The sequence below is a fragment of the Orcinus orca genome, chromosome 1, assembly GCF_937001465.1.
Source record: "Orcinus orca chromosome 1, mOrcOrc1.1, whole genome shotgun sequence".
NCBI classification, from domain to species: domain Eukaryota; kingdom Metazoa; phylum Chordata; class Mammalia; order Artiodactyla; family Delphinidae; genus Orcinus; species Orcinus orca.
The window spans coordinates 148,277,858-148,300,613 of NC_064559.1; the positions used below are offsets into that span (position 1 = coordinate 148,277,858).

The 22,756-nt window shown below is 36.5% G+C and overlaps 1 protein-coding gene across 4 annotated transcripts in view; it reads right to left on the minus strand.

Annotated features, from left to right (window-relative positions):
* Positions 1-22,756, minus strand: part of TNNI3K (TNNI3 interacting kinase) — a 288,986-nt gene that overhangs the window by 242,246 nt on the left and 23,984 nt on the right. For all 4 annotated transcript variants that reach the window (XR_007474235.1, XM_049703161.1, XM_049703163.1 and 1 more), the window contains exon 7: positions 5,052-5,162. Coding sequence is in view for 3 of the 4 variants with exons in the window: in XM_049703161.1 (XP_049559118.1) it covers positions 5,052-5,162 (111 nt within the window). In the remaining variant the exon portion in view is untranslated. The remainder of the gene's footprint in view (positions 1-5,051; positions 5,163-22,756) is intronic.

Below are 22,756 nucleotides of genomic sequence, written 5' to 3' on the forward strand. Positions count from 1 at the left end.
TTCCTCACTGGTAAACTGAGTCTAAAGGTAACTATCTCACAGGTGAACCAAATGACAAACGTATGTGAATGATAAAACACTATCACATGTTAGTTAATTGTTCTCATTTTCCATGCTTGAGAGAGTATATGACTCATGTACCCTCTGGACTCAAAGGGGAGAAGAGGGTTTAATGCATGTTTATTGATTGTCGACAGAATCTCTGGCCTTGCATAAAGCAGCACATGCATATGTATTGATAGATGGATAAATTAGTCAGGGAGAAGTAGTGAGACTCAGGACAACCAATATTTGCCTGCTTTTCAGAGCACAGTAAATCTAAATCTGAGTCTCAAATTGCAGTCAGCATGTCTAGGAGTTTGCAGCACGTGTTCTCCTCTATTATTGAAGAAGACAGCTGCCTAGTCAATGTAAATTTTATTGTAAAATTGTTTAATAGAATTTACAATTATGGGAGGACAAACACACTTGAGACAGTAATGGAGGGTCTGAATTTGATATGCGTAGACAAAGAGGCCTGTCAGACTTAGCATCAGTTATTGTTTCACAGAAAAATGTGGGCAATAAAGGAAAGTGACTACTAATGAAAGGAAACTCCCACTGATCCATTGCCACCATTCCTGCTAACCAAGAGTAAAAACTAGGAGTGGAATAAGCATCTAAATTTTTGGTATAGCAAATAAATACTATTATGTATATTTTACCCTATTGCACTCAACATTTCTACACCATATGATACCCAGGATCTTTATCTATTGAAACTCTCTATACCCTTAATTATTGTGACACTATATTATCCTTGTTTCCCTCATACCACTCTGACCAATCCTTCTTTGTCTCCTCAATGGCTATTCAGTAATTCCTAAAGTCTCTGTGGATGTTCTCTTAGGCTTAGCCCTTGGCCAAATTTCAGCTACTGTTATGGCTGCAAATATCACATATAATTTCCAGAAACTTTCATTAAGTCCCAACTTCTCCACTGAATACTAGTTGTATATTTTTAAATGATTAACAAACATTTCCACTTGAAAATTTGTATGTGATCAGCAAATCAACGTGTCTGGAGGTAACTGGTTTTTCCTCAGAATTGAATCCTTTACCCAATCCTTTATCTTTGTCTATTTAATCATCATATCATCACTCTGGAATCCACACTAAATACTGAAGTCAGAGAAATCCTCTTCAACACATTATTTATCATGTCTCCAATCATTCTCTTGCTCAAAAAGTCTCAATGGCTCCTCATTTCCTAGTGGAAAAAAATCCTATTGGCTGTAAGTGTCTTTAAGAGTGGGAACTTCTGTGTTTTATCCATCTGTTTATCTACCACACCATATAGTCTTGTGTATTGTACATCATAAACTATAATAGTTACTTATTGAATTGAGTTAAACTCCTTGGACTTCCATTTTCAGTTTCTTTTTTTTTTTTGCGGTACGCGGGCCTCTCACTGTTGTGGCCTCTCCTGTTGCGGAGCACAGGCTCTGGACGCGCAGGCTCAGTGGCCATGGCTCACGGGCCAGCCACTCCGCGGCATGTGGGATCTTCGCGGACCGGGGCAGGAACCCGTGTCCCCTGCATCGGCACGTGGACTCTCAACCACTGCGCCACCAGGGAAGCCCTTCGGTTTCTTTAATCTGGTCCATTCCTAACATCCTACAAGGACCCTTCACGATCTGTTTCATGCTATCATTCTATTCACTCTCCCCTAAATGTACTCGACTCATTTGTCTTCAGTTTTAGACATGATTCCTCTTCTTTTCTATGTCCAGTTCTTACCACTTTTCAAAGTTCAGCCCAATTTCAAACCACCTCTCATAAATCCTTCCCTAAATCTTCTAGTCCACCTTGATCTCTATTCCCAGTAAAATCCTAACACTTCTAAATTTGTGTTCTTTGCCATTCCTTGTTATGTAATGATCATATTTCTAATTATTCCTAATATCAAACCCACTCTGATCTTTGACTCTTTCTCTTCTATAGTTATGACTATATTGATATTTTACTTTTGAATTGCTTATATAAACTTTCTTGTGTATTTATTTTGTGTGTCCAGCTATACTATAAAGTCTTTAGGGGGAAAATCTATGCCTTATTTTCTTGTATCATTCCCACATTCTAGCACAATGTTATGGAAAAAGTAGAGGCTCAAAAATATTTGCTAAATGGATGAATGAGTGTGTGTGTGTGGAAATGCATTAAAAGTGGGTATTGCAGTTCACAGCTGTGAAGGAAATATTTCAAATTAAAAAATTCTGTATTTTGAATATGATGCTTTCAGGTTTTCTGGATACCATTTTCCTACATGATCTGTAACTTAATTAGCTCATTAGATAAGAAGAGAATAAAGACTAACGTATATATACCTGCTTTATGCAGTATCCATGATTGACTATAAAAGTCATTAAATGTTATACCAGAGCTAATGAAGGAAGTTGGAGAACCCATGGAGAACCATGAGACAAGAGTAGAGATCTATTTGGAATTATTTTGGTAAAATTTGCCCTAAGGCTGGTAGAATCAATATATCTCCTTCCATACTATGATAAAGCAAGAAAACAGTTATTTGAATAGGAGATGAAGAGACCAAGCTCTTAACCACCTTGTTTTTGACCCTGTTATAATTCTATCACTCAAAAATGTGATTAGCTCAGTACTAGACAAAAAGGATTTTGTTTTGCAAAACATATTCTGAAAAGAATATGCAGCACATATATACAATAGAATATTACTCAGCCATAAAGAAACAAAATTGAGTTATTTGTAGTGAGGTGGATGGACCTAGAGACTGTCAAACAAAGTGAAGTCACTCACAAGGAGAAGAACAAATACCATATGCTAACACATATATATGGAATCTAAAAAAAAAAAAAAAAGGTTCTGAAGAACCTAGGGGCAGGACAGGAATAAAGACGCAGACATAGAGAATAGACTTGAGGACACGGGGAGGGGGAAGGGTAAGCTGGGACGAAGTGAGAGAGTGGCATGGACATATATACACTACCAAATGTAAAATAGCTAGTGGGAAGCAGCCGCCTAGCACAGGGAGATCAGCTCGGTGCTTTGTGTACACCTAGAGGGATAGGATAGGGAGGGTGGGAGGGAGACACGAGGGAGGAAATATGGGGATATATGTATACATATAGCTGATTCACTTTGTTATACAGCAGAAACTAACACACCATTGTAAAGCAATTATATTCCAATAAAGATGTTAAAAAAAAAACCAAACTTCTGTCATTTTCCTGGCATTAAGAGGTTGAATGTGTTAGTCACTGGGACTTAATGTCTACCTCATTAATTCTTCTACCCAGACTTCATATAATTACCTTCCCTTTATCACTAACCTCGGTTTCTTTTTTGGAAACCATTTACATTTAAGTGATTCTAATGGGATTTCCCCTCTCCTAATAAGTAATACAAATTCATTTATATTTATAATAAATATCATAAGAAAGATTTATTTTCTGGCAAATAAGATAATTTACTTTCAGGGAAATATAGTAAGGAGTGGAAATCTCAACATGAAGGAAACTATTTCGCTCCCATTGAGATATATTAATATTTATTGAATGAAGAGCCCTTCAACTTGACACTGTTAAGAGGGGTGACTCACACCTATTTTACAGGTTTTATTTATGATTTTATATGCAGCTCTATTTGTTCACAATTGTGCATGTGTGTGTAAGTGAGGAAAGTACACTTTAACTTGCAACATGACTAAAAGGGAGAAATAGATAACTACTTAATAATGAAGACATAAGACTGCTTATTTATTACACTGTTGAGCTTACATGTGATTACCACAATTAATAGAGTGTGAAAATCACGTAAGTTTGAGTAAAATGACCAAGATTCCAGACATGGCTTTTTTTTCTCAATGGCTTTGTAATCTGTAAAAACAATTACTGTACAGAGCCTTTGTTTTATAACTACTAAATGGCAGTGACAATAAAAACTATTTCATGAGGATATGTTCAGTAAATTAAATAAACAATGTAAATTAAAGTGCTCTGCATATATGAAATTAATATTTCAACAATTAAGTTTAAGATAAGAGCCAGAGTCCCTCCTCTGGCCTTTAAAACACTGCAATCTTGTTTGTAACCATCACCTGATTTTGTCTCCATCACTCTGCCTCCAGCCCATATACACTAGTGACTTTGGCTCACTCATGCCCCTCCAATACAGTTAGCTATTTTCTGCCCCAGGGCCTTTGCAGATACTACTATATATATTAATGATAGCTTCACTATATAGCTTATTTAAAATGGTGCCCACTTCTTCACTCTGCTTTCATTTTACCTCATTTTATTATTTTTCTTGTACTCGCTACTAACATTATATAATATTTTTTCCTTACTGTTTGTTTTTTCCTTATTGTTTCCTTATAGATAGCTAGTGGGAAGGAGCCGCCTAGCACAGGGAGATCAGCTCGGTGCTTTGTGTACACCTAGAGGGATAGACAACACTGCAACTAAATTTCAAACAATTGCCTGTTTTACTTGCTACTCTCACCTCAGTAACTAGAACAGTATCTGGCACACAACAGATGCTTAATAAATCAAATAATGCACACGTGAATGAATTAATGAATAATTTTTCATTGAGTCCTTACCATGAATGAAGCAATCTGCAAAGTGCTTTATACCGATTATCTAATTTAATCATTACAATAGGCTTATCACTATTTCTATTTTATAAATGAGGAAAACAGAGGTGTCTGAAGGTACAGTAACTTGCTTGAGGTAAATATAGCAAGTGGTGGAAACAGTTGCCTGACTCCAATACCTATGCTTTTAATCACTGCTATATAGCCTCTGTATATCCAGCCATCTTTATATTAATTGATGTTTGATTACACTGTTACAAAATAGACTGAATTTACTATCAAAAGAATATTTATATAGCTTAATTTGAACCCCAAAAGAAATGTGTGTGTGTTCATTAGTTAAAATTAAACCAACTCCTAGAATCTCAAAAGCCACCATTTGAAAACAAGAATCCAAAGAGGTAGGTTTGTTTTCACAGGTGGCCAAGATATGACTTACCTCCAGGTGACCAGCAATTGTAGCAATATGCAGGGCAGTGAGGCCGCCATACCCAACCTGCTGTATGTCAGCTCCACTGTGAAGCAGAGAAGTGATCAATTCTGCACTATCCTGCAAGGAAACACATCTTTAGTGTTACTTTTCTCTCAATAGCAGCTTTGAACACTGTGCAACAGGATATATTGATTCCCTGACTGTCAGCCAATTTAGGTGCTCAAAGAAAACTTAAGTGTGATTTCTGGCACAAGAGCACATGAGAAAGCAAAGAGCAGCTCTCAGATGGTTGAAATGTAGGAACAGATGACAGGCTGTTCAATTATAATCAATCTTCTACCACTTGACCATGAAAGACAGAAAGGACATTTACCCATGGTGAGGCTCTTGCAAACTCAACTCAAACGTACATGTAGGTCACTCCAATAAATGTGCTTTCTCCAGAAACTGCTCTATTGAACTGGCTGCAGTGGGCCACTTCATGGTAGTTCAGTACTTGATTTTTCTCTAACACATATGTGTCATGGGTCCTATACATAATTAACGACATAGTGTCATGGGCTCTATATGTAATTAATCAGTAGTGTCTTTCTTAACTTGACTCATTAAAATGTTTTCGCTCAGTGAAACTGTTTGAAACATTGCTTGAGCATTTAAATTAGAATACTTTATGCAATGACTAAAATAATCCTTCCTTTCTTCACACTATTATTTGCACTGTATTTCTATCTTTGGAGAGACATGGTGCTTTTTAATAATATTAATAGAAATTAACATTCATTGAATTTTTATTATGTAATTAAACTTTCATACCCATTAACTTATTTAAACCTGGCACATGGAGACTTCAAAAATAGTTGTTGATAAAAAATGAATTAAATATTTCTCTAAGTAATCCTATGAAAAATTACTACTATAAACCTCATTTTATAAGTCAGAACACTCAAAAGAGTAATGTGGAGGGCCACATATTCACAAAACTCCAGATCTGGAAGGGAATGCAAAGAAAGCTCTTCATGTTTAACTCTCTCCCTCAAAGTGAGAATTCAAACCACAACTTCTATAATACTTGGCCCATCAATATCTCAAACACACCCAGTGGCAAGAAAATCAAGTCTTCATGGGATAGGCATTGCATTTATGCATATACATAAAATTTCAAATGCTGTCAGTTAAGAAAATCCTTCCAGGGCTTCCCTGGTGGCGCAGTGATTGAGAGTCCGCCTGCCGATGCAGGGGACACGGGTTCGTGCCCTGGTCTGGGAAGATCCCACATGCCGCGGAGCGGCTGGGCCCGTGAGCCATGGCCGCTAGCCTGTGCGTTCAGAGCCTGTGCTCCGCAACGGGAGAGGCCACAGCAGTGAGAGGCCCGCGTACCGCAAAAAAAAAGGAAAAAAGAAAATCCTTCCATTAAAAAATGAAGTTTGATTTCTTAATGCTGTCACACATAAGTGAAGGTTGAGAAGTTATAAAAATTGAAAAACTTTAGCAAAGAACTTCATATAAAAAAATTAATGTTATAGTTTCCAAATCTTCCACTCTACACCTGCTCTAGCAAGAAAGTTAAAGATTTCATCTTCCTTTACTCTTCCATTGCCTCCCTCTGCTCAGTTTACAGACTTAACGTTTTCTCCATTCTAAAAAAACCAAACAAACAGACAAAAAAAACCCAGCATTTTTTCCACTGAGGTAAGCTAATTTTATCTATATCTTTTCTGTCTCCAAAAATTGACTGATTTAGGAACTTAGCCCTAAGCTATTTTCTCATTCTAATTGCCACCTTTGGTAATTCTTATACAATCTGATAACTTCATTTTTGGTCCTGACTTCTCTGTTAAGTCTAAATTCCATATATCCTGCCTACCAATGGCATCTCAAATTAAAAATTCAAAAGCGCTCTTGTGAATACCATTCATAATTTCCCAAGTGTGACCTATCATCTCCTAGCATTCCTTATTCACATTAATGGCACTTTCTTATTCCAACTGACCTTGAGTCACTTCAACTCAATCAGTTTCAGAATTCTGCTGGTTTTGACTCACTAGTACCTCTCACATTTCTTCTCCTTATTTCCAACATCACCCTCCATAGCCTCCTGACTGGTCTCCTTGACTAAGCCTTTTTTCATTGCAGTCCATCATCTACACTATTAGCAGATAAATTTTCTTACACACAGTTTCGACCACATCATTCTCCTTTTCAATAAACCTTTCATACACTCAACAAAAACTTCTTGAATATATAAATATGCTCACAACATATGTGTTGAAACAATGTTTGAGCAGTGGGAACACTGAGGTGAGAGAGATAGTTAAATCCCTGCTTTCATGGAGCTTATATTTTTACTGTGTATATATGTGAGAGGAGACAGAGAAAATAAACAAATAAAAAAATATTGTATACAGTGTCATAAAGTACCAATGGCTATAAGAGGAAAGAGGCAAATGATAAAATGACTACTTTAAATTGAGTAGTCAGGGAAAGCTTCACTGAGGAGGTAAACTTTGAGATAAATGGTAAATTCCAAAAAGGGGAAATCTAAGTCACAATTTTGAGGATGGCCATTAAATGACAGGAAATAGCTAGTGCAACAGTCCTAACATGGAAGTAAGCTTAGTGTGTTTAAGGCCAGTGTTGAGTATAAGGTTAAGAAATAAAAGAAGGAAAAAGTATTGTGCAAGATAAGGTCAAAGACATCTGATCTTGTAGGACTTTGCAGGCCACTGTATTGGGTATTCAAATTTTTTCCAAGAGCAATAAATAGCAGTAGAATGACATGACATAGAGATAGGGAAGAACAGGAAAAGTTAGTTTCTGAGGCAGAAATAAAATGTTTTGTTTTTCACATGTTAAATTTGGTATACTTACGATGCAGGGTTAAGATTGTGGGTACTAGAATTAGCCTCCCTAGTTAGAATACCAGCTCTGCTAATGACTATGTAATCTAAGGCAAGTTACATAATACATTTACACTAATTTCCTCGGTTATAAAAAAAGGGGACAATAACTGTATCCACCTGATTTGATGCATATATAAACTGTATATCCACAATTGATGTGATAATGCATATACACTGAAGCACTTAAATGGTACCTGGCAAAACAATACTAAGTAAATTCATTACCATTAGACATGGACATCTCAGACTCAGTTTAGGTTCCAAAAAAGATATCGATTTGACTCCATCGTCTAGCTCCTCTTTCTCCTTTCGTTTTACTTCCTCCCCACACTTCACTTCTGCTTCACTAGTTACTCATGGAAATAATCAAAAGAATAAAACATAAAAAAGCTCTGAACCAGTACTGGAAATTAAGAAACGTCTACTAGTTCTGCCTCCTCCAAAAAAAAAAAAACAATTCACAGAAATTCACTCCCACCTCACCAATAACCTTTAATTTTGAATGGGGAGGGCCATCACCTTAAAACATTTTTCCTTGCCGATGGACAGGCATTTAAATGCAGGGAGGTGAAGATGGTATTTTTAAGCATAAAATCATTTTTTTAATAGAGGGAAGTATGAGCAAATAAAAGTATTAGAAAAACACAATATTATAAGATAAATGACAAATTGGAGAAATATACACAACATATAAAACTGACAAGTGGTTTGTATATTTAATATATGAAGAACTCATACAAATCATTAAAAAGATGGATATTCTTTAATTCAACAAATATTTATTAATGAACATCTACCTTATGACAAGTACCATATTAGGCTAAATTAAAATAAATTATATGAAAATCATGGAGCATATGAAATATTTATCTATCAGGCAGATTCTTGTAAACACACGTTCATCTTTTCCTCAACTGTCTTTGTATTTTATTTAGCTGGAATTTGTGGATTTTAAGAGAAAGCGTGTTGTGATTCCTTCAGAATAGGCAAATAGTGTGGTCAAAAGTTAAAAGTAATAAATTACCCTTTTGTATCTTTGTTGGATTTCTCAAGCTGACCTCTGATTGATCTAAATATATCTTAATATTTATTAAGTACTATAAAAATAGAACTCTAATTTTACCAAGCTATGCTAAAATGTAACAAAACAATCACTGCTACTTCTAAATTATTTACTATGGGTTAAGTACCAAGTAAAATCATCTCTTTCTAACTTCACAATTTACCTATGAGAAAAATATTATAAACCCTATTTTATAGTTGATGACAGTCAGTTTCAAGAATTTAAAGTACTTGCAGAGCCTTAAGTAGTTTGTAAGTGTTGGAGCTAGATACAAACTCAGGTCTGTATGATTCCAAAGTCCATACTTCACTTCTGACTTTCCATAGTGTTTTCACTGGTCTTTCTTTGGTGCCAAGCTCAAGGAAACAGTTGAGAGGATACCATTTTATTGTATTTTGTTGTATTTAACTGACAAGTCCCAAATATTTCTCCCCTACTCTACAGAAATATTGTTTCCTGATGGAATAATTTTAAAATTCAGCAATCTGGTGCACATCTCCTGGAAAGGAAATTGATAGAAAATAAAAACATCAGGCAAATTTTAAATATTATAAAGCTGATCTCGCTTATTACTTGTACTCTGCAATATACTAAAGTATCTGAGGGCAAGTTTTTTAAAAGAAAGACTCTTAAGACTTCCATTAGGAATATTATTCTGAGGAACTGACAGGTTTTCCCTTAGGTTTTTCCCTCTCTAGCCAAATTTACATTATTATTATTCAGTGGGCCACACAGAAGCATTCTAAACTGTGGGGGTAAATAAGCCTCTGTAATGCATTCACATGTACAATACTTATTATTTTTAAACAAAGGAAAATCCTTATGTGGAAAGGTGAAGCTTGGACAAAAAAATCAGTCCAACTATCTCCTTGAAAAATAGAATTGGGGGTACAATAGACCTCTGAAGATTTATGTAAATGGATGAAAATTTTTTGTACTGGTATCGACTCCAACTTTGTCCTACGCATAAAACTCTAATACAGAATCTACTCTCTTGCTTCTTGTTAACTCTGTAATTGTTACTATAGATAAATCCAGGAAAAGTAGCTATTAGTGTCAGAGAGCTCAGATTCTCTACTACCAAATTACATAAATTAAACACACACACACACACACACACACACACACACACATATGTTTTTGCCAATTCTATTCCAGAATAAAAATTAAACTGGGACTATTTAATGTCTAAATTTTACTTTCTTCTGTTTATGGAAATATGCCCTCTGGAAGTTTTAAAATATAGCAAGCATTCATTTACAATCTTATGATTTAGATGTGAAATCTATGACCCATCTCCTTGCACCTGGGTGGATTGTGACCAAAAGAGTATGGCAGGGCTTCCCTGGTGGCACAGTGGTTAAGAATCCACCTGCCAATGCAGGGGACACGGGTTTAAGCCCTGGCCTGGGAAGATCCCACATGCCGCGGAGCAACTAAGCCCATGAACCACAACTACTGAGCCTGCGCTCTAGAGCCCGTGAGTCACAACTACTGAGCCTGTGTGCCTACAGCCCGTGCTCCACAACAAGAGAAGCCACCGCAATGAGAAGCCCATGCACTGCAATGAAGAGTAGCCGCCACTCATTGCAATGAGAGAAAGCCTGCGTGCAGCAGCAAAGACCCAACACAGCCAATAAATAAATAAATATAATAAATCTATTAAAAAATTAAAAAAGACTATGGCAGAAGTGAGCTATGTTTCTTCCAAGGCTAGGCCATAGAAAGTCACATAGCTTCCTCCTTGTTTTCTGGAAAACTTGCTCTTGAAGCTCCGAGCTACCATGTAAGAAGTTTGACTAACTTGAGGAAACCATGCTGTAAGGAAGCTTAGGCCATATGGAGAAGGTACATAGCACATAAAGATTCTCCAATCAAATGACCCATCTAAGACCAGCCTTATAGTCACCCCAGCCCAGGCACCAGACATGTGAAGCCTCCAGAGGATTCTAATTCCCCAGCTGATGGAGTAACTCCCAGTCATTCATGTCTTCTCAGCTAAGGCCCTAAATACAATAGAGCAGAATCAAGCCATCCCCACTATGTCTTGTCTGAATTTCTGAAATGAGAATCCATGAGAATAATAAAATGATTGTTGTATTATAGGACTAAGTTTGGGGTAGTTGGTTTTGCCTCAACAGATAATCAAAATATCTCATAGAAGAAAATATAGAAAATAAAGGAATAAATAAACATTTAATAACCTGTAGTCCTACCATTAATCACTATTATCATTTATGTGTGTGTTTATTTTCTTTCATTCTTTTTCCTAGGTATGTACCTTCATAAAACTACATAGAGCACAGATTAGCACAGCAAAGCAAACCTGTATTTGCATACTGATGGCCACTTCCTACATTTGGAAGTCATTTCTTAACCTCTTGAGCTGTGGGTTCTTTTTATTTTCTGTAAAATGAAGTTCATAATAGTATAAATCTCATAGAGTTGTGAGGATTAAATCAAATCATGTAATGCATTTATCACAATGTTTGAAACAATTTTTATCATCAATTACTACGTACACAATTGAGCTCATACTACACATAGAGGTAGGTAATCTCCCTTTTTCATTTACTATAAAATCATGAGAATCTCCCCATGTTTGGAAGATGTAGAGATGTGCCACTCAGATCTCCCTTCAAGAAAGTGTGCCAGGAGGGTGGTTAGCTGGCAGCTTCCCTCAGCTAGCTCATTCAGGATTCACTGCAGCATTAGAGCTGAGATTACGATTTTTTCATGGTGGCCCCCAGTCAGTGACTGAGAAAGGTGGTGGTAAAAAGACCTAGGCATTTCCACTCAATGTGACACCCCTCTAAACGGCAATGTGTGCTCTGGAGCTCCCACTGGGCTGGCAGAGATTTTAGCAATTCTGCATTGTGGTCTGACAGCTCCTGCTGACCAACATTTCTTCCTTCCTTCCTTTTCCTTTCACAGGTGTCACTTCCACATAAATCTCTTGCTCTCCTAAATCCCTTTCAGAGTTTGCTAAGAACTAAACAGGCATAACATATGATAAAATGTTTTCTTTTAATGTGCATTTAAATCAAAACTGACCTGGAATTTGAACTTAGGTCTTCTGACTGAATCCTATGCTTTTCTGAATGATATGTTACCTTCCACCCCCAACCACCCTTCTACTCCAAAATGTTTGCCTTTCATGTGCAAGCCCTGACCATGTGCTCTTCACAGAAAAGGGATCTAATACCTGCTGGATCTAATCCATCTTATGTAACTGCAATGAGGACAAAATGGAATAAAGCATGTGGAAATGTTAGTAAACCCCATATCCTTACAAATTTATACATTTATATTAAGTGTATTGTCCCCAAGACTGACCTAATTCAATGAGAATATTCACCTTATGTCTCAGTCCACTCTGACTCTAAGATGTTTAATCATGCAATGTGGGAGACCTTCAAGATGGTGGAGTAAGACGTGATCACCTTCCTCCCCACAAATACATCAGAAATACATCTACATGTAGAACAACTCCTACAGAACACCTACTGAACACTGGCAGAAGACCTCAGACCTCCCAAAAGGCAAGAAACTCCCCACGTACCTGGGTAGGGAAAAAGAAAAAAGAAAAAACAGAAACAAAAGAATAGGGATGGAACCTGCACCAGTGGGAGGGAACCGTGAAGAAGGAAAGGTTTCCACACACTAGGAAACCCCTTCGCAGGCGGAGACTGTGGGTGGCGGGGGTAAAGCTTCGGAGCCACGGAGGAGAGCGCAGCAACAGGGGTGCGGAGGGCAAAGTGGAGAGATTCCCGCACAGAGGATCGGTGCCGACCAGCACTCACCAGTCCGAGAGTCTTGTCTGCACACCCACCGGGGTGGCTAGGGGCTGGGAGCTGAGGCTCGGGCTTTAGTCGGATCGCAGGGAGAGGACTGGGGTTGGCTGCGTGAACACAGCCTGCAGGGGGCTAGTGTGTCACAGCTAGCTGGAGTGTGTCCGGGAGAAAGTCTGGAACTGCCAAATAAGCAATAGATTTTTTCTTGCCTCTTTGTTTCGGGGTGTACAAGGAGAGGGGATTCATAGCACCACATAACCAAGCTCCAGAGATGGATGGAGCATCGGCTATCAGCGCGGACCCCAGAGACGGGCCTGAGATGCTAAGGCTGCTGCTGCCGCCACCAAGAAGCCTGTGTGCGAGCACAGGACACTCTCCACACCTCCCCTCCCGGGAGCCTGTGCAGCCCGCCACTGCCAGGGTCCCGTGATCCAGGGACAACTTCCCCGGGAGAACGCTCGGCGCGCCTCAGGCTGTTGCAATGTCAGGCTGGCCTCTGCTGCCGCAGGCTCGCCCCACATTCCGTACCCCTCCCTCCCCCCGGCCTGAGTGAGACAGAGCCCCCGAATCAGCTGCTCCTTTAACCCCGTCCTGTCTGAGCGAAGAACAGATGCCCTCAGGCAACCTACATGCAGAGGTGGGGCCAAATCCAAAGCTGAACCCCGAGAGCTGTGCGAACAAAGAAGAGAAAGGGAAATCTCTCCCAGCAGCCTCAGGAGCAGCGGATTAAATCCCACAATTAACATGATGTACCCTGCATCTGTGGAATACCTGAACAGACAACGAATCATCCCAAAATTGAAGCGATGGACTTTGTGTGATTTTGTCTGTATAGCTTTGCTTTTACCATTTGTCCTAGGGTTCTGTCTGTCTGTGTTTTTGGTTGTTGTTGTTTTTTTTAAGTATAGTTTTTGAGCGCTTGTTATCATTGGTGGATTTGTTTTTTGGTTTGGTTGCTCTCTTTTGTCTTTCTTTCTTTTTATTACTTTTCAAATTTCTTTTATTTTTAAAATATTTTAATTTTTTATTTTAATAACTTTATTTTATTTTATTTATTTTTTCTTTCTTTCTTTTATTATCCCTTTTCTTCTAAGCCGTGCGGCTGACAGGGTCTTGGTGCTCCGGCCAGGTGTGAGACCTGTGCCTTTGAGGTGGGAGAGCCAAGTTCAGGACATTTGTCCACCAGAGACCTCCCGGGTCCACATAATATCAGACAGCGAAAGTTCTCCCAGCGATCTCCATCTCAACGCTAAGACCCATCTCCACTCAATGACCAGCAAGCTACAGTGCTAGACCCCCTATGCCAAACAACTAGCAACACAGGAACACCACCACACCCCTTAGCAGAGAGGCTGCTTAAAATCATAATAAGGTAACAGACACCCCAAAACATACCACCAGATGCAGTCCTGCCCACCAGAAAGACAAGATCCAGCCTCATGCACCAGAACACAGGCACCAGTCCCCTCCACCAGGAAGCCTACACAACCCACTGAACCATCCTTAGTGACTGGGGGCAGACACCAAAAACAATGGGAACTACAAACCTGCAGCGTGTGAAAAGGAGACCCCAAACACAGTAAGCTTAGCAAAATGAGAAGACAGAGAAACACACAGCAGATGAAGGAGCAAGGCAAAAACCCACTAGACAAAACAAATGAAGAGGAAATAGGCAATCTACCTGAAAAAGAATTTAGAGTAATGACAGTAAAGATGATCCAAAATCTTGGAAATAGAATGGAGAAAATACAAGAAACGTTTAACAAGGACTTAGAAGAACGAAAGAGCAAACAAACAATGATTAACAGCACAATAAATGAAATTTAAAATTCTCTAGAAGGAATCAGTAGCAGAATAACTGAGGCAGAAGAACTGATAAGTGACCTGGAAGATTAAATAGTGGAAATAACTACTGCAGAGAAGAATAAAGAAAAAAGAATGAAAAGAATTGAGGACAGTCTCAGAGACGTCTGGGACAACATTAAATGCACCAACATTTGAATTATAGGGGTCCCAGAAGAAGAAGAGATAAAGAAAGGGACTGAGAAAATATTTGAAGACATTATAGTTGAAAACTTCCCTAATATGGGAAAAACATAGTCAGTCAAGTCCAGGAAGCACAGAGAGTCCCATACAGGATAAACCCAAGGAGAAACATGCCAAGACACATATTAATCAAGCTATCAAAAAGTAAATACAAAGAAAAAATATTAAAAGCAGCAAGGGAAAAACAACAAATAACATACAAGGGAATCCCCATAAGGTTAACAGCTGATCTTTCAGCAGAAACTCTGCAAGCCAGAAGGGACATATTTAAAGTGATGAAAGGGAAAAACCTACAACCAAGATTACTCTACCCAGCAAGAATCTCATTCAGATTTGACGGAGAAATCGATACCTTTACAGACAAGCAAAAGTTAAGAGAATTCAGCACCACCAAACCGGCTTTACAACAAATGCTAAAGGAACTTCTCTATGCAGGAAACACAAGAGAAGGAAAAGACCTACAATAACAAACCCAAAACAATTTAGAAAATGGCAATATGCACATACTTATTGATAACCACCTTAAATGTAAATGAATTAAATGCTCCAACCAAAAGACATAGACTGAATGGATACAAAAACAAGACCCTTATATATGCTGTTTCCAAGAGACCCACTTCAGATATGGGGATATATGTATATGTATAGCTGATTCACTTTGTTATAAAGCAGAAACTAACACACCATTGTAAAGCAATTATACTCCAATAAAGATGTTAAAAAAATTACAAAAAATAAAAAATCATGTAATACGTCAATTTCTTTCCTTTTTTTTTTTTTTGGTAACAGCTTTATTGAGGTATAACACACAGACACAATTACCCCCTTTAAAATGTATGATTCACTGGTTTTTAGTATATTCAGCGCAGGCTCAGCGGCCATGGCTTACGGGCCCAGCCACTCCGCGGCATGTGGGATCTTCCCAGACCGGGGCACGAACCCACGTCCCCTGCATCAGCAGGCGGACTCTCAACCACTGTGCCACCAGGGAAGCCCCCCCATTTTCATCAACCCTGAAAGGAACGGTGTACCTTTAGCTACGGCATCTCAATCCTCCTCAGCTGTAGGCAATGACTAATCTACTTTCTGTTTCTATAGATTTACCTATACTGGACGTTTCCCAGTATTTCTGGGATTGGACGTATTTCTGAATTGGACTAAATTGTTTTCTGTAATATCCTATCCAACTCTGATATTAATGCTCCCTGAAGTGCCCCATCAAGCTGCAAGGCAGAACCAAACTTGCTTTGGAAAGAAGACAGCGTTTCTGAGTGTGAAAATAAGACATATAAATAAATATTTTAATAATGTGCCTACCTAAGCAGTTTTTTCTTCATAAACCTAATTAACCCGACATAGCAACTGTTATAGCCTGTTTGTGTTTGTAAAGATAAAAGTAATATAAGCAGTTTTGTAGTCTTCAAAGAACATTAAGGTTTCTTCTAGGACAAAGAACTATGCAGGGCTTCAGTATGAAATATATTTAGTTCCAGGTATAAAAATTTAATGGACTAAAGCTGCTTCATGTGTCATAGACATTGCCAATGAAAGGATCCATTAATCAGTGTAAAAATAACTGCTCACACCTACATGCCTCTTGTTGAAATAATTCTGAATTTATCTTCACAAAAGATATCAATGATTAAAGACTTCAGTGTGGTGGAAATACTTGACTTTGCTTGAAATTTTGAAAAAATGAAAGAAAAAAGAGAAGGAACACACTCTTAGATTGAGTACATGTACTCTTACTAGGGTAATATCTCCAAATTTGCTTTTGCCCTATTTTTTTTTTTCTCATCACCTCTGCTGACCCTTTTCCAGTTTCCCATAATCACTTTCTTCCTGTGGGCTGCTTCCAATTGGCCTTTGAGTATGTTTGTCTTCTCTTTCAATAATATAGATATGATTTAACAGGGAGGAGCTAATCAGAATCTCTGGAAGTTTGGGAGAATGCAAATACATGCTGTTTGAAAAAGCAAATTGAATATTATAATTTCTTTAATTTGCTTTCACTTATATTTTATTTTTTAATTAAAAAAAATTTAACAGACTGTGAATTTTTATGTTTATCCAAAGAGTTAAGACCTTAAAAAAAGATTCAAAAACACTATCGTAGAAATCTTTCCATGATCCCACCACTTATCAAGACACTGCCCAATATTGCCTTTTGAAGGAGCAATCAATATTCATTGCCTCCTTTTTCCTAACACAATTTATTTTCAATCCATTTTCATACTTTCTACTCCCACAAATTCACTAAAATATCCCTTACAGAGATATCTGACAATTTCCTAATTTCCAATTCTAATGACCAAAATAGGACACTATTTTGTTCAATGTCAACATAATTCTTCCTCCTTTGAAGTACTTTCCTTTTTCCCAGTCACCACAGAATTATAACTTTATTCGTTTATTTATGTAACACATATATTGATGAATATATACCAGGAATTGTTGTAAGAGCTCAAATAAGATAATAAGCAATTTAGATCCAGTCCTTGCCTTAGTAGTGCTCATAATTCCTATCAGAGGTTACAAACAGGCCTCAATGGGAAATGATGTACATGGTTTGTACTGTATATGTGTACATGTATTTAAAACTAAAATTTGTGAATTAATGGTCAACAAACAAGTATCAGGAAACTTGATATAATTTCTGATTTTCTGAAATTTGGGACAATACTGGGCTTACATTCCTATATGGCAACGATTAACTGGACCTGAATATTGACTGCTCCCTTCACATAGGGCATAAATTCTCTAACTTGCTATAGTGTCCACTGCTTTTTGTATCTCAAAAACATTGAGTCTATTAGTTCCCATTTAACTTTGCTATATTATCTAACACCTTCATTTATTTATGTTAACTGCCTCATTCCTGAAAGCATGAGAGATTGTGACCCCTAATCTAGAGGAAGGTGAAGAGAAGTAACCAGAAAGTGAAATATAGCATTATTCACAGTGCGATAAGGTGCTAAGAGTACATGGTATGTAATCCAGCCCTGGGGGGATGGGGTCAGGGAATCCTCTTCAAGAAATAGTGCTGTCCAAAATAAGAACTGAAGGATATGTTAACATCTTTAGTTATAATCCTACTATCTTTTCGTTGAGAACATGTTCATTTAGAAAGAGATTATGAAGTATTTGGTTACTAAGAAGAAATGTGAGTATAAAAAAAATCCATCTTAAAGATTGCTGTAATTTGTGGCTATAAATATTCCCTAGTTCCTTAAAGTATGGATCAAGTCAGTGTTAAAAAGTAGCAATTTAACTGGAAGTTAAGTATGCAAAAGTGCTTTGGGTCCTGGATTTAGGACAGTTTTAAAAAAATCTCTCAACTTTGCAATCAAACACATATGTTATGGAAAAAAATATATATATGGACAAAAGATACAGTGGTTTCCAGGCTATGAATCACCAGGACTAGAAAACACAGAGTTTTCTGATAGGCATGGTTGTGTAGCAATAAGAACCTAGGTCTAGTGACCCAGACAGAAATAGGCTTGAATTAAATTTTTCCCTCCTTCCTTGTCCTTCCCCTTTGTAATAAATATATAAAATAATTCTTCTAAATGACTGGAATGAGATCTTGCTAGACATCTACAGGATAGAATAACTGATCATTCAATATCTGCTTTTATCCCATGAAATGCTAAAAAGAATCTGACTAATCAAAATGCTACTTTTTATTCACAAAGAAATTTCATCAAGTGGTTTGTCTGTATATGTGAGGTTAAATTAGATGATCTAATAAACTTTTGTTCATTAACATTCCTTTTTTTTTTTGTGAGGTACACAGACCTCTCACTGTTGTGGCCTCTCCCATTGTGGAGCACAGGCTCCGGACGCACAGGCTCAGAGGCCATGGCTCACGGGTCTAGCCGCTCCGCGGCATGTGGGATCTTCCCGGACCGGGGCACAAACCCGTGTCCCCTGCATCGGCAGGTGGACTCTCAACCACTGCGCCACCAGGGAAGCCCCATTAACATTCTTATTTAAAATCTTTGAAACTATATAAATCTCAATTTTTTCCCCAAAGTCTTGTATTTCATTTTAGGAGTACAATTTAGATACCATCTAAAGAAGTATGCCCCAAAGTGGAATGCAAATATGACAGGAGTCTTGTAAGGAAATATTCATTAAAGTACAAGAAGAAAATACTAGAAATTCTGCTTATGTTTATTTATATATAAAGATAATAAAATTTTACCAATATTTAACATGAAAATTTACACTGGTGGTCTCAGTTCATATATCAGTTTGTCATGTGTTACATACAGTACCCAAAGTATAAGAAATCAATACTTGGAACTCCAAATAGAGAGAAGATGAGAGTTGCCTGCATTTAATATATGAGTTTTAGCATTTAGTATATGAGGATTCATTATAGCTATGTGAGCCAAATTCAGTGGATTTATAGATTTTAATATCTTATTTCAACTGAATTGATCCTTAAAAAAATGGCATATTATCTTCAGAAAATTCCTGTGATGAAACTATAGATCAAATACATATTATTAATGTAAGAAGAAGAAAAGGAAAATGGCAGAGCTGCGTTTTTCATTCTACTTACCTGAGCTTTGTATAAGCTAAATTTCTAGGTAAAATTAATGGCAGTCTAATTATCTTTGAGTATAAATTTGTCAAAATATTTTGATATTATCAAAAATGATATTTGAAGTATGAATTTATGTCCACAAATTTTAACACTGTCTGCCAAAGAGTTTACTTTGCCTTGAGCTATTTACTGGTGATTTTTATTCACGATTATAATTTATAAAAAATTATATGCATTTTGAGGTGCTAATTTTATATGGCATATGATAAAAAATGTTTGGAGTCCATTGATCTAAGTATAGACTTCATTTCTTTGATATCTATTATTAGGTATTCTCATCTCTTCAGAATGCAATAATCCAGAGGACATGGTCCTTTTCTTTTTATTTTTCTGTGTAAAATAGCTGACACATTAGGTCTCTATTAAATGTTTATTGAAATAGAAGTTCAACAATAATAATTAGCTTTTATTAAGTATTTACTATGTGTTAGTATTTTGCTGCATGTCATACTGCATATGATTTGTCCTTTTTAAAACTGTAAACCACCCAATGAAATAGGTAATTCTATTTGCTCCATTTCAGAGAGACAGTGGGAGAGAGTAACTTGCCTGAAGATGAACACTATTAAGTCTTAGAACTGAGATATGAACATGAATAGTGTAGCTTTTAAGCTAACAGTATTTATTAAGGTACATTATTATATCAATAAATATCAAGTATTATTTGTACTAATGTTTGGGTACTCATTAATTTCTCAAGAGTATTTATCAAGGATCTTTTACAGGTCCTATACACTGAGGAATCAGAAAGAAAAAGACTCACTACCAAATTCGAATTTCACAGTCCAACATGTGAAATATAGAAATAAACAAATAATTACAAGTGCTGTAATAAAAAAGAATGTGAATGTGTAACTGAAACCCAAAAGATAGTACAGTAAAATCTGAGAGTTCAAGAAAGCTCAAGAAGACTCAGTTTACCTTGGTTTTAAATAAATAATACTTTCCTATCAGGAAAATAAATTAAAAAGTATTTAAGCAGAAGAAATAACAAGAATAAAAACACTGAAGTATGAAAGTGCTTAAACTAAAGAATGCAGTAATCTAGAACAGTGCTTTTCAAACTTTAGCCTGCAAACCTGCTTTCTGGGATTAAACAAAAAAAGCAAATTCTGGTTGAATAGGGAGTGAGATTCTTCATTCCTAAAAATCTCTCATTTGAGGCAGTTGCAGCTGATTCTCTGGCCACAATTTGAGTTGCAAGACTTGAACTGTGATCCTCAACATGTAGCCTTAGACTGCTTGCATCAAAACTGCCTTGACTCTTTGATAAAAAATTTATATTCTCAGCCTATCCTAGATGTACCAAATTAGATTGGTGTGAGATGGAGAGGGAAATATTCATTTTAAGCCTGTAGTTACCATATGATTCTCATGCACATTAAATTTGAAAACCATTAGGTTTGGAAGTTCAGAGCCTGCACAAAAAGAGTCTGGAAAGTAAATTCAGCAAAACTGTGAACTAAGGGATCTTGAATATCTAATTTAGGAGTTTGAATTTTATTAGACAGGCAATGGGTGACCATAGAAAGTTTTAAATGAACATTGACATTGTAGATTTGTGTCTTATGCAGATCACTTTAGAAGCAATCTAAAAATATATGGGATCATGACAGGATAACTTGTATGGATTTTCCCTACTGACAAGTGAAATCTATAAAGTGGAACAAAATATATGACACAACTATTCTCAGGCAATGAAGAACATGAAGAAAGAACTGTGATCTTGGGAGAAGGGAAAGATACAAAGTAAGCCCCCACAATATTCCATGATTGCCCTAGCCTTCTGCCTGAGAAAAAAAATTCAACACCTTTAAGGGAAGATGACATAATGAAGATTTCCTGTAACAAATAATATATAATGTCTAACATGCAATAAAAATTGATAAGTAAAGAAACCAGAAAATGTAACATGTAGTCAAAAGGAAAAGCATTCAATAGAACAAACACTAAGGTAATCCAGATGTTAGAAACAACAGATAAGGCACTTAAAGTAGTCACTAATGATAGGTTCAAGAATTTAAATGAAAATATGGAAAAATAAATGAACAGATGAGTAATCATAGCAGAGAAGATGAAATTATATTTTAACAGTAAGTGGAAATTCTGGAACTGAAAAATACATCTGAAATGAATAACCCTTAGTAGATTAGAATCAGATGGAAGATGGCAGAGAAATGGTGTTGAAACTGAATTCAAATAAACAGAAATAATCAAATTTTGAAAACAGAAAGGGGATTGAAAAAAATGAACAGAGACTTGGTAATATTTGGAAGATTATCAAACAATCTAACATACATATTTGAAAAAATAATGGTCAAAATTTCTGAATTTGATGAAAACGAATTTACAGATTTAAGAAACTCAATGTTCAAAAAGCATTGTACACAGGAAATCATACATAGGATTATTATAACCAATCTGCTGAAAACCAAAGATATTTTCTCTTCTCTTACTTTCTTTAAAAGATATTAATGCTTAACAGAAAAATTCTAACAACGTATTGGAGATTATACATGTATAGATGTAAGGTATACGGTAACAATAGTATAAAGAATAAAGATTGAGTGGAACTATATCATTGGAAGGGTCTTACATTTAAAGTGAAGTAGGCCAATATTAACAAAAATACCTGTGATATGTTAAGGATCTATAGTGTAATCACTAGAGTCATCAGTTAAAAAATAATGCATAGTACTTTTTTCTCTTTAAATGACATTGTTAAGAAAATGAAAAAGCAAGCCTAGAATGGGAGAAATTTTTTGCAAAATATATATTCAACAAAGAATCTGTATCCAGAATATATAAAAGTCTGTTACAATTCAAGAAAACAATAAAGCAAATTTAAAAATGGGAAAAAGTGTTCAACAGACACTATACCAAAAAAAATTTGGTGACAAGCAAATGAAAATCTATTCAATTTCATTAGTCACTGGGGCAATTCAATATATTCATAATGAGATACGAATACACACCTAATAGAATGGCTAAGATAAAATATACTGACCATATGAAGTGTTGGCAAAGATGTGGAACAACTACAATTCTAATACATTACTGATGGGATGGAAAATGATGTAGCTAGTTTGGTAAGGAGTTCGGCATTTTCTTATTAAAATTTAAAATGCACTTATGATATGACCCAGCAATTTCACTCCTAGATATTGCCCAAGAGAAATAAAAACATAGTTCAAACAAAGATTTGTACAAGAACGTTAATAGCAAATTTATTTATAATAGTCAAGATGTAAAGACAACCATCAACAAATCCTTCAACAGATGGATAGTTA